Raw genomic sequence first — 12,333 nt, forward strand, 5'->3', positions numbered from 1 at the left:
ACGTAAGTTAAATAGCAAACAGAATTAAAATATAAAGAAAGATTTTAAAAAATATTTTAAAGTATTTTCATGACCAAAATAGGTTTCCTGCTTAGCTTATCAGATGCAGGAATGTTATATAAAAAAAGCAATTGAGATTCTCAATGATGAACATTTCCATATTATTTGGAACAGAGTTCAAAATCAGAATATTTTGATGAGCATAAATGCTAAATAGAATTTTTCTCTTTTTACTAATTTAAAATACTTGCTGAATTGCAAGTACCAAAGCCAAAGGTATAAATATCAGAGTAGAAGTAGATTGAACAGTAGATTGAAAATATGGCTTTCCTTCAGACCTAGCTTTATCACCACAAGAAAGTCTTTTATTATAAGACAGAATGGTAAAAGTCAGGAAAAATTGTCCAAGGGCCCACATAAGTACACACTGCTATTACTTCTACAGCTGTTGATTCTTGTAAGAATCTTCTTCAGGTTAAACTAGAGTTGGATTTAATACAAAAAATATTAAATAAAATAATAAAAATTAATAAACATAATAAAAAGTCAGATTTAATGCAAAATCATTGTCTTCTTCTCCTAGCAAGAAAGTTCATTCACAAAATTTTTTCTACAAAATAATTTCTCTTTCCTGCTAATTTTAAGGTTTAGTACCTTGATGACAATCTTTCTTAAGTGCACAGAATTATACAGAATGTACATGCTTAGTTTGTTAATAAAGTTGCCAATATTTTTTTAGATGGTACACAATTTTGAGGTTTTTTAAATTGATACAAGCATCATCATAAAAAGAGAGATCAAGAAATATATCATAATAGGACACTGTAATCTTTTTATATGGATAAAGAAGCTAGCTGTATTTTCATCAATATTATGGAGCATAATTTTACTTTATGATGAGTTCTGTAGGATTACTGGTTGTTACAATAAATTATTTGCATTTCTGAGTCCTGAAATACTTGGATTTATTGTGCATCTCCTTTTATCTTAAGTTCTTCTATTTTAAATTTTTTGAAAAGAATTTCAAAATCTCTTTGTTGTAACGATGTAAAGAACTCATTTTCCTTTCCAAGCTTAAGACAAGAGTATAAGAGAAGGGGTTTTGTTTTAGATAAAAGAGCATGTGGAATCCTTGAAAAAGATGAAGTAGATTCTCCATTATTGTCTTTAACTATTTCTTTTGTTTCTTTTGTCCAGAGTAGAATTCCAGCTTTGTAGGTTTTTTTTTAACTATGTCTACACTGCAATATGTGCTTCTCCTCTCTACAGTAAGGCAGGAGAAAACCTAATAACATTTAAGTAAAATTGAGGAGTTTATGACATTCCTTAGCATCTTTGACTCCTTGGGAAACTATTACTGTTCTCCATCCACACTGATATACTGTAAAGTAATGCTGTCTCTTATAAGCCATGGTCCTCAAGATCATTAAAAAATAATTTTGTTATTTTGGCACCAAACTTGCAAAAGTTGTATGGAAAAAGACCATTTATTTTAATTAATATTTATCTTAACTCTGTAGAAATTGATTGATTGAACATAGTCAATGAAAAATACCCAGATCACCTAACAACAGTTGTGTGGAGGGGTATTGAATATCATGATGCTGCTATTGACTGCAGAGGAAGACAGTTGGTATAGATGGTGTTCAGAAAAGGATTTATACAGGTCTTTTCAAAGATTTTATGCAACTAAAGACAATTGTGATAATCTATCTTACTTTTTTTTTTTCCTAACTGCTAATTGGAAAGTGTTTATTAGCTGCAATAAAGAGGTTATTATTGATCAGTGAGGTAGTCCCCCAACCTTTAATGATATGGAACAAGTACGCCCCAGTTTCAAAAAAGAACTTTAATTAATGTTGAAAAAGGAAACAGTGCCAACTCTTTTACTCAAAGCTAGAGAATGATTGCTCTGTTGTCTTCCAACTGAGTATGTACAAATATTTATTGTGCAAAGGTAGCTGATAAGGTTGATCGTGCTATTGGAAAGGGCAGTAGAAGAAATAGATGAAGGTTAGAATATGCATTTATACATTGCTTAACAGTCTGTTTTGTCCAGTGTTCCAACAGCATTTCAGTCAACTAACTTGCTCATTCTCCTGTGATGTCAGAACTGACTTGCCCCTGAATACCCTTTGACCTTACAGCTCACCTGACTATGATGTAAAATGCCTATTACCCTTAGATAAACCTATGGGTGTGCATATAACATTAAATACATAACATGTGTAAATAAAAAATACAAAACTATGCCAATGTAAACACTTACTGAATTGGTATCTCTGCATAATTTCACAAATTGAAACCATTTCAGAATGCCAAATATTATTATATAAATTCACTCCTATTCCATTTCACTATCCTTTTTCCATCTGACAGGGATTTGCATGCAAATCCAAGATTCTGCCTATCCCTATCTCCTTATTTCTCCAAGAATCAAAACCTCTATCACTTTGTGACTGCTGTGCTCAAGATGGCCTCCAACCATCTGTTGTGATTTAACCCCAACCAGCAACCAAATACCATACAGCACTGCTTGCTCCCCCACCATCAGGATGATGGAGAAAATTGGAAGAAATTGGGACAAAACTAATGGTTAAGAACAGTTTAATAGGGAAGCAAAAGCTGTGCACACAAGCAAAGCAAAACCAGGAATTCATTCACCCCTTCTCTGCATTCAGCCATCTCTAGGAGAGCAGGATTCTATCCTGCATAACAGTGACTTGGGAAGACAAATGCCATCACTCCAAATGTCACCCTCTTCCTGCTTCTTCCCCCATTTTATATACTCAGCATGATGTCATATGGTATGGAATATCCCTTTGGTCAGTTGGGGTCGCCTGTCCCAGCTGTGTCTCCTCCCAACTTTTCATGCACCTCCAGCCTCCTCACCATAAACGCTCAACCTTATCATCATTATCATCAAGCTCTAGACCATCAAAACACTCCCTAACACACAGGGCTATCCCACTGCCTCTCCTTCCTTGCCTTTCCCTTCTGAAGAGTTTACAGCCAGTTTCCAGCTCCTCCTGTAGGTTGCCCATGCTGTGTGCATAGGTGTAGATGCCCTTCAATTGGGCTATTGATTCTGCTCCTCTTTGGGGCAAGAAGCCCTAATTCCTACATGACCGTTCTCAGGCACTTCCATGGTTTCTAACACATCAATAATCCTTGTGTCTTTGCTGCCTCATGTATCTCCATCCCCTACCTCTACTGAGCTGGCAGACCAAAGGACCTCATTAACACACTGTCCCTCAAACACTGGCGTGCTGCCCCTGGCTTAGCTCTACCAAGTCTGGGTTTATCCCTTTCCTCCTTCACATCTATTTTAAAGCTCTTCCAGTGAGCCCTGATAACTCCTGTTCAAAGATCCTTTTCTCCTTTTGAGACAGGTGTACCCTGACTGGTGGTGTATAAACAACAATACCAAGCAGGCTTGGTGTTGTATAAACTAACCCATGATTGGCAGTGGTCAACGGCTCAGAGTCCCAACGGAGATCAGTGACAAGTGATGTCCCTTAGGGGTCCACATTAGGACCAGTGTTATTTAATATCTTCATTGTGGCATAGACAAAAGGATCAAGTGCACTCTCAACAAATTTGCAGAAGACACCGAGCTGAGTGGTGCAGTTGACACACCTGAAGGAAGGGATGTCATCTAGGAGGCACTGGACAAGCTCAAGATGTGGGCCAGTAAGAATCTCATGAGGTTTAACAAGACCAAGTGCAAGGTACCGCATCTGGTTTGGGGCAACCACCAATGTCAATACCGGCTGGGGGATGAACAATTGAGAGCGGCCCTACTGAGCAGGACTTGGGGGTGCTGGTGAATGAGAAGGCTTTGGAGTGACCTAATTGATGCTTTCCAGTACCTGAAGGGAGCCTACAAAAAAGATGGAGAGAAACTATTTAAAAGACAATGTAATGAAAGGACAAAGGGAAATGGCTTCAAACTGTAAGAGAGTAGGGTTAGATTAGATATTAGAAAGAATTTGTTTACTATGAGGGTGGTGAGGCACTGGAACAGGCTGCCCAGGAAAGATGTGGATGACTCCTCCTTGGGAGTGTTCAAGGCCAGGTTGGATGGGGCTCTGAGCAACATGGTTAAGTGGAAAGTGTCCCTGCCTACGGCAAGGGGTTTGGAACTAGATGATCTTTAAAGTTCCTTCCAACTCAGGCCATTCTATGATTTTGTGATTAAAAACCCCAAAATTATACTAGTGACACCAGCCTCAGAGCCAGGTATTTATTTGCTGGCTCTTACTATTTCTTTCCTCATCATTTCCTGCACCTGGGAGGATAGAGAAGAACACTACTTGTACTCCTGATTCCTCAACCAGTCGTCCCAAGTCCCCACAGTCTCTCTCAATTGTCATTGGACTTCTTGCAACTTCATTGTTTCCTACCTGAAAGATCAATAATAGATAATAACCTAGGGACCAGGTTAGGGTTAGGAAGGAGCTGGAAGCTTTCTCTTCTCATCTTTAACCTGTGCCACAGGGAGGCAGCAGACTTCCCTAAGAAGTGGGTCTGGTTTGCATATTGGACTTTCTGTTCTCTTTTGAAGGAAATCTCCTATGATGACAACCAATCTTTTTTCTTTATGGAAGTATTTTTTACACAGGACATAGGGCAACCTAAACTCCGATATGCTTCCCAGCTAGATGAACCATCACCCTCGTTATTGTTCAGTTTCACTTGCAGAGCCTTGTACTGATTATGCCAGGGCACCTGAGAAGGTGGGGTAGTCACAGAGGAGATGTGCCTGCTGTGCCAGGCAGGTACTTATCAGTTTCTGAAATAAGAAGGCCTTTGCTATGTAATCAGTAAGAACATGTAGCATAGAAGACATTCATTTTCTAAAATACTTTGTCGCTAGATTTGCAAGCTCAGCAAGGTATCAAATCATATCTTTAACAATAAGCTCTAGAAACAGTACAAAATAAATGATAAATTGCCTGCAAAATCCTGAGGCTAATGGGTGGCTTTGCTTTGAAATTCTATGCTTCAAAACTGCAAAATACATGGGTCTTCGCTTTATATCAGCTTTGATTCTTGGAATTTAATGCACAGATGGTGAAACTTGCTTGAATCTAATTTGGCCTAAGCTCAGTTACTCTCAGGCATCTGAGTGTACTGATTTGGTTAAATACCTTGATCAACCTCTCCTGTAGCTTTGCCCATGACCCCCCTGATGGTGGGGCTTCATTTAAGTTTCAACCAGTTGCTGCTGACTTGACTTAGCCCTGTTCCTGAGTTACTGTGTGGGGTTTCTGTATTGACCTTGGTTTATTATTTTGCTTGATGATGACTGGGCTATCACTGCCCTGCCCAGCTTGCTTATTTACCCTACACTGCCAGCATGGCCACCAGCTGGGAGTGGCCCTGTTCCTCCTGCTCCCCAGGAGCTGCACCGATAGACTGCTGTGACTGTACCAGAATGAACTGCAATTACAATGTTTGATTGGATTATAAAGTTTCTTATTTTCTTCTAGCTGCTTAGAAACATAATGTAAATTGTGCTTTTCTTCAGGTACTTCATAATGATCTCCCAGAAGATTTTGCTGCTGCATTAAACAACTACAACAGCAAAACAGAGGAGAACTTTGACTAGTTATGATTGACTGATTCTAGAATGGCTGATATGAAATAAGAATACTGACTTTCCCTTTTAGAAATTGGTACGTTAATATTCTATTTTTAGAAGCAGATACACAGTGTAGTTTCAACAAACTGTTGTATGGATTTGCAAGGTGATAGACCAATTTGAGGCCACAATTACAAATCAGTACTGTAGCATATTCTATTTTATCAACAAGAGAATTTGTTCTCCCTTATATAGACTTGTTTCACCTCTTGCATTCCTGTTTCTATTGTTCAACCTGATTCTGGAGTTATGCTTTCCCATTGCCAGGATCAAGTCAGTCCTTGATCTCCCTTTACCATTGCTGAGCAGTTATAATTTGAATTTCCCCTTCATAGAATGTCTCAAACTTTCTGCAGCTGTTTTTCTACACTAGATAGTTACTGCCAACTGCTCCATGATTTTAGGCACTCTGATTAATTCTCCAAAGAACGGCTGTTGTGGTTGTATCTCTATTTGCATTACTTAGAGTGATTCAGAAGACTGTGGTGGGCTGACATGGGCCAACTGCCAGATGCTCATTCACCTCTCCAAATAGGAGGGGTGAGAAAATAGGATGGAAAAGCTTGTGGGTCCACATAAAGACAGGGAGACTGTTTACCACTCACCATCATGAGCAAACCAAACTTGACTTGGGGAAAAGCAATTCAATCTATTACCAATTAAAAAAGATTTTGGTAGTGAGAAGAAAATTTTAAACAACTTCCTGCATTGTGTCCCCCGTGCTCCTGTTCAGGTCAACTTCACTCCTTCTTTCCTGACTCCTCTATCCCTTTCCAATCCCCTGTGCAGTAGAGGAGAGATGAGGGTTATGAGGGTTAGTCTGGACATAACAGGTGTTTTTTGACATGTTATGCCTTCTCCATTGTGAGTCCTCTCCATGGGCTGCAGCGCTTCAGGATAAATCTGCTCTGTTGTGAGCTTTCCACAGGCTGTGGTTCCTTCAAGCCTGTTCCAGCATGTGTTCCTTCATGGCGATACTTGACTTTTAGTGTTTGCACTAGTGTTTCTAGTGCACTACTTTTTCCCTTTTCGTTTCCCCCCACTCCTCATCCATATGCTCAAGTGGTTTTTCACTCTTTCTTAAATTTTTTTCATGGAGGTGACACCAGCTTCTCAAGAAAGTAGTGAATAGCAGACCTAAACCACATTTTTCTGAACCAAATTGCATCTTTCAAAGGGCTGGAGAACTGAGTGTAAAGGTCTGTCTAATATAACCTAAGTTATATTTGAAATCAGTTGCAGTATTGGCTAAAGATCAGCTTTCATTTCATTTGAGAAAAGGAAGTAAAGAGATCCAATTATTTCCCAGATTTCTTCCTACCAAAGAAAAGGGCAGTGTGCTGAGAGGAGGGAGCAGAGGTTTATTTTGGCTAGTTAAACAAAACAATTCTGATATGCTGGAGGACTATGAGTGTGTTACTGCACTGTAAAATATATTGTTCTCCTGAGTTTCTGGAATATTTGTACAGGTCTCAAAGAAAATGTAGGGTGTGGAAAAGACCTCTGATCTGCTTACATGAAAAGTGCTACGTGTCAGCTGTCTGCCAGGGAGGCTGTTGAAAACTCACCTGGATTCATGAAGAGATTGCTTACACAGAAGTTTTCTGTGCTGTATCCTACTTAAGTGTCTGATCTAAAGAGACTTTTCACTTCTTGCCAAGACAATCTGGTACATAAACTCTGGTTTCCTAAATGCTATTTCAACAATACTTTCAACAACTGCAGATTCCCTTGTATTTTAAAATAAGTGCTGGGAGACCACTACTATTTCTGGTAAAGGATTTGCTGGAAATGCTAAAAAGGTGTGTCAAGTGTCTCTCTTAGTTTGCTTTTGTATGGAATTTCCTACTATAAGAAAGCAGGCTGGTAGGAAAACAGCTTGTAGTGCATGAAGGGACAGAACTAGGAATTAGTGTTTTCTTCAACGTTTATGCAACTTGCATTAACAATACACTTAAGCAATGCAGGCTTAATGGCTCTTGGACCATTAGCTGAAGCCCTCGTGACGGAAAAAGCATAGTTTGACGGAAGCAAGCAAATAGATGTGATGCTTTCCCGTGCCTTATTTAAGGTCGAAGTTCTTTCTGGCACCCGAGAAACGAAACCAGAAGTTGGAGGCAGGTTCACGCCGGGAAAGAAAACCGAAAGCTGGCGAAGCTGGAGGCGGCGGGGCCACCCCAGGAGCCGCCCTCAGAGCTGCCGCCGACGGCGCCTTAAAGGCGGCAGGCAGGGCGGCGGAGCCGGGCCGGGCCAGGAGCAGCGGCAGAGGCTGCAGGTACTGTCCGAGCCGGGGCTTGCTTAGAGATTGTGGTTAGACTTGCCTTTGGAGTGGGATTTGGGACTAAGCCTGGGGCGGGGTTAGGGTCGGCCTTAGTTCTGAGGGTTGCTCTTGGTTTGGGTTTGGTTTAGGGCTGGACAGCGTGCTGGGGAACACCTGGGAGCTCCGCTAGGGAGCTCTCCCCAGCGGGGAGGGAGGGGCAAGAGGAGCTCTGACAGGGAGTCAAAGAGGCCATGCAGCCCCAGGCACCTCAGATGTCAGCGTGTGCGCTGCAGAAAAGCATCAAGGTGGCAAAACATTTAGGCCTTGTTAGTTTTCTTTCTGAAAGAATATAGCAGTTCATACATGAGTATGTACAGATACAGGTGTTTTTTTAATGAGAATGGATGACTTCACATTTTCAGATATAGAAAGTCACTCTTGCTTAGGAGATTGTTGTAGTAGTGATGGCCAATTTCTAGGTTAGTGACAATTTCAGCATGCAGAAGTACATGATTCAACCCAGAATTGTGTACTGAAGTCTTTGATATAAGTTTTCAAATTTAGATAAGAAAATGGAGAAAAGTCTCAGACTTATTTCTGCTTTGACAAAAAGGATGTATGCAGGTACCCAGAATGTGATTTTGTGTAAATGTATGTATACAAATAGCTTACATTTTGTGCAAATAGATATTAGAATTTAAGTTATCTTAAGCACACCACTGTAATATAGCACATTATATGCACAAGTAGATAATAAAAATGTATTTTTGTTTAATTTTTCTGCAACTTCTTTTGCTAGGAACTTATACTAAAGGAAAGGGAAAGCACAAAAGAAAACTGGGGCATAGTTTTGTGTTTGTGAAATCTGAAAAATGTAGATTTCACTTTCTTTTATTGTTTTTTAAGAAGGGTTTTAAGAAAAGTTGTAAGACTAAAAATGACATCTAAAGATCATAGTCCTTTTATGGTCCCAGGGAAATGAAGGGTAGCTTTATCTAAAGGCATATGAATATAGGTTGGTCTCTATGATCTCAGAGGCCTTTTCCAACCTAATTGATTCTGTGTGAATATTGCACTGGCAAAACTGCAACAATAAGTACTGCATGAGGCTGTCACCTGAGCGGAAGCTAGGGAAAACTGATGTTCAAAAGAGCTGAGCTGATGTGGTAGGAACTGTGCAGTGTTATCCCAAGCTACTTGTTTGCTTTTTAGCTCAAAGGAACTGGCCGTTGTGATGTAGTGAAGTAATGGAGGTACCCTAACCATTACAGTTCTGTGCTTACTCAAGATTTGAGAATTCTACCTCTGGAAAACAAAAAAGAAGAAAAAAGGTAAAACTGATTAAGAAGTAGGATTGATACCAAACCATGATTATTCCCATCATGCAGTGAAGATGTTGTGGCCTGTGTACTTGTGACTGGACTAGCATGAGCAGTGTGGGTACAAATCACTTTGAATCAGGAAAGATGAATCATTCCTTGGAATGTGCCATGTAGATATACCTAATACAATAAAGTATATCTAACCTCCCCAAGGGTCCCTTCATGCAAAGTGCAAAACGAATATGTAATGTTTCTCTTAAGTATATTTTAGGAAATACAAACTGATGTTTTCCTTTTATTTCATAAAAATATTTATTATTTTAAAATCAAATATGTCTCTCAGGGATGTTCAAAAAAGGCTTCCTGGTTTTTCTTAAAATTTATTCCAGTGTGATTACAAAGCAGATAATTTACTGGTTGAAGCTGAAGAGAATGCTATATTTCCTGAAAATTATCTCTTCATTATTTGGATTTCTTTTTCTGGATGTCAGAATCATTATCTGTGATGGATTCTACAGAAGATCATTCCGAGAAAGTCGTTAATGAAGATACAAGTGGGAGTAACGATGATACAGCCAGTGTGCGTAGTGACAGTGAGAAAATGGGCTTCACTGCAACAAAGGAAGATGAGGACAGAGGGAATACGATCGACATTGATGAAAAGGATAAGATTAGTGACAAAGTGGAAGCATCTGTCTTGCAGATGCTTAAAGAAGAGGTAGATAGAGAAAAAGAAGTCATAGATTACAGTAGCATTGAAGAAGTGAAACAGGAAGCATCACAAACTGAAGATGAAGATTTCAGAATCGTCCAGCACAGACATGATCCCCAAAGCCCTGGTGAGAAGCTGCTAATAGCATATGCTCATGTCTGTTGCATTATCTTACATTTTGGCTCTTTTGTAATTAACTGATGAATTAAAGTTATATGGTTCTATCAATAACCATGTATATGATTATTTTAGAAATGAGAAAACATCTTGAATTTCTGGAGAGGTTGAGGCTACACGTTTGGGCATCCCTGTCAAAGGCTCAGTAAGTACAGTAGGGTTCATGGGAAAAAATGCAATAAATGGTAATAGAAATAGTTTCTTTGAACTAAGTAGACATCACAGTTGTGATGGTTTTAGTCTAGGCCTTCTTGGTGACCAGTTTGTAACCAAGGAAGTGGCCATGTACCCAGTATTCCATACGATTTTTACGTAAACCAGAGTATAAATAAGTTGGAGATTAGAGACCTCTCTCTCTTCTCTTCTGGAGAAGTTCAGGAGCAGTGAGTCCTTGCGTTGGTCTCGCTTATCTAAGGTTGAGGCCTGCAGTGTCCACTGTCCTGCCACGCAGAAGGTTGGGAAGTGCTGGCCGTGTCTGCCAATCCTGCTTTTCTAAGGGACGTGGTGAGATCTGTTTTGCTAGTTATTAGTATAGTTCTCGAGTTTGATTGCGTATACCTGTTCAGTGTCCCTTTTTGTTCCCTTTTGTCCCTTTTTGCCCTTTCCCTATCCCTTTGGGGGGTGTTTGGATTCCCTTTTACTGTGTACATAGCATCTTAACTGTGTATAACTCTAATATACATAAATATATATATATTTTTATATTAGTAGCTTGACTTTGAGTTCTTTAATTTTTTATAGTTTTTTTTTCCTTTGCCCTAAGACAAGAAGGGAGGGGGGAAGGGAACTGCTGCCATAAGTTTCAGGCATTTGGTAGGGAACAAGGTCTGAACTATCACAACAGTCCTTAGAGAAAGAAGCTCTGTGCTTGTCACCTAAGTTTGTGGAAAGCCAGGAGACCTAAGGCCTGCTTAGGATTTCATACTTCCAGACACATGAAGGAAGATTCCTAGTACAACAGAAAATCTACCCAAAGAGTAGGGATTTTCTGCATGTTTGGGAACTGATCTACAGTTTTAACTATTGCAATTTATTTTTTTTCAAATTCTTTGTCATGCTTTTTTGTGTATTTTTCCTCATGTGTTTTAAGGCTACTACTTTTACAGTATCTGAAAGAGTTTGCCTATGGAATTTTCCTTTTCATTTATACCTTCTGTAGTTTTGCATGTCAGTTCTCATGCATGATCTTCTGCTTCTCCAGATTTGGATTCCTTTCCCTGTTTGATATGGGAAATGAATTAGCAGTAGTGACATTCATGTTGCCAGTGAAGTGTCTCCTCTGCATTCTTGAGCTCACGTAAGAGATTAGTATTAAATAAAGGCAGACAATTTAATGTGTAAGAAGTTTGTGTACTTTTTGTTCATGGAAGGCTACACATTGCATCAGATAGCAAACTGGGACTGTGAACCAAAGGCTGTTGATCTCAACCAGAAAGAAAAGCTAGGTCTTCTCTGGTGTGGAACTAAATCCAGCATTTTTGACAGCCTTGCAGAAAACAAGCACGTTTGTACTATTAGGTTTATTGTCCTACTATGCATTAGCACTGGAATATATAATAAACAATATAGTATGTACTAGGCAAACATGAAAGCAGAGAAGCTTTACTAGGAGAGCTTGACAACTTCCTCCTCTGGACCTACAAAAGTTCTTCTGACTGCTTGGTCTGTCCTAAGTAAAACATCACGTTGCTGGATTTTCATGGACTCTTAAGGAACTGAAGAATGCTTTCAATTCCTAAGATATATTACAAAATAATGTTTATACTTATCATCTTCAGATGCAAGGGATTTGTTTAAATTTTGACCTAAGACTCATTAATGAAAATTTTATCAACTCTCATAGTTATCTGAAATAGGGACCAGACGAAGAATTTTTTTAGTTCTTTGGTCTCTTGAAGGAGTGGATTGTGATTGGATTCTCTTGCTGTTAACTTGTTTTTCTGCAATAAACATTCCTTGGATGAGGGAGGTTGTCATCTGTTGTCGTGATAGTTGCTATTTTTAGTTAAAACTCAGGCAAGAAGGCTCTCAAAATATACTTTGTGATTACCTCCTGTGGGGTATTTCTTTTAGAATGGATAACACTTCCTGCGTAAGCAGACATGGACAAAGGGTGATATATAAGTCACAAAAACCTCAGATGCTATGAAGGTATCTGGAATTGTAAAGAAACAATTGCTAATACATTCCAGTAACTGAAAGGATTGCAAGCTAT

The 12,333-nt window shown here is 39.2% G+C and overlaps 1 protein-coding gene across 1 annotated transcript in view; it reads left to right on the forward strand.

Annotated features, from left to right (window-relative positions):
- Positions 1-9,713: 9,713 nt before the first annotated feature.
- Positions 9,714-12,333, forward strand: part of LOC126651891 (probable ATP-dependent RNA helicase DDX60) — a 45,939-nt gene continuing 43,319 nt past the window's right edge. The window contains 2 exon segments of the mRNA XM_050338328.1: positions 9,714-10,068; positions 10,194-10,263. Of these exon segments, the coding sequence (XP_050194285.1) occupies positions 9,714-10,068; positions 10,194-10,263 (425 nt within the window).

Source organism: Myiozetetes cayanensis, unplaced genomic scaffold (assembly GCF_022539395.1).
Source record: "Myiozetetes cayanensis isolate MyiCay16 unplaced genomic scaffold, myiCay2020 scf7, whole genome shotgun sequence".
NCBI classification, from domain to species: Eukaryota; Metazoa; Chordata; class Aves; order Passeriformes; family Tyrannidae; genus Myiozetetes; species Myiozetetes cayanensis.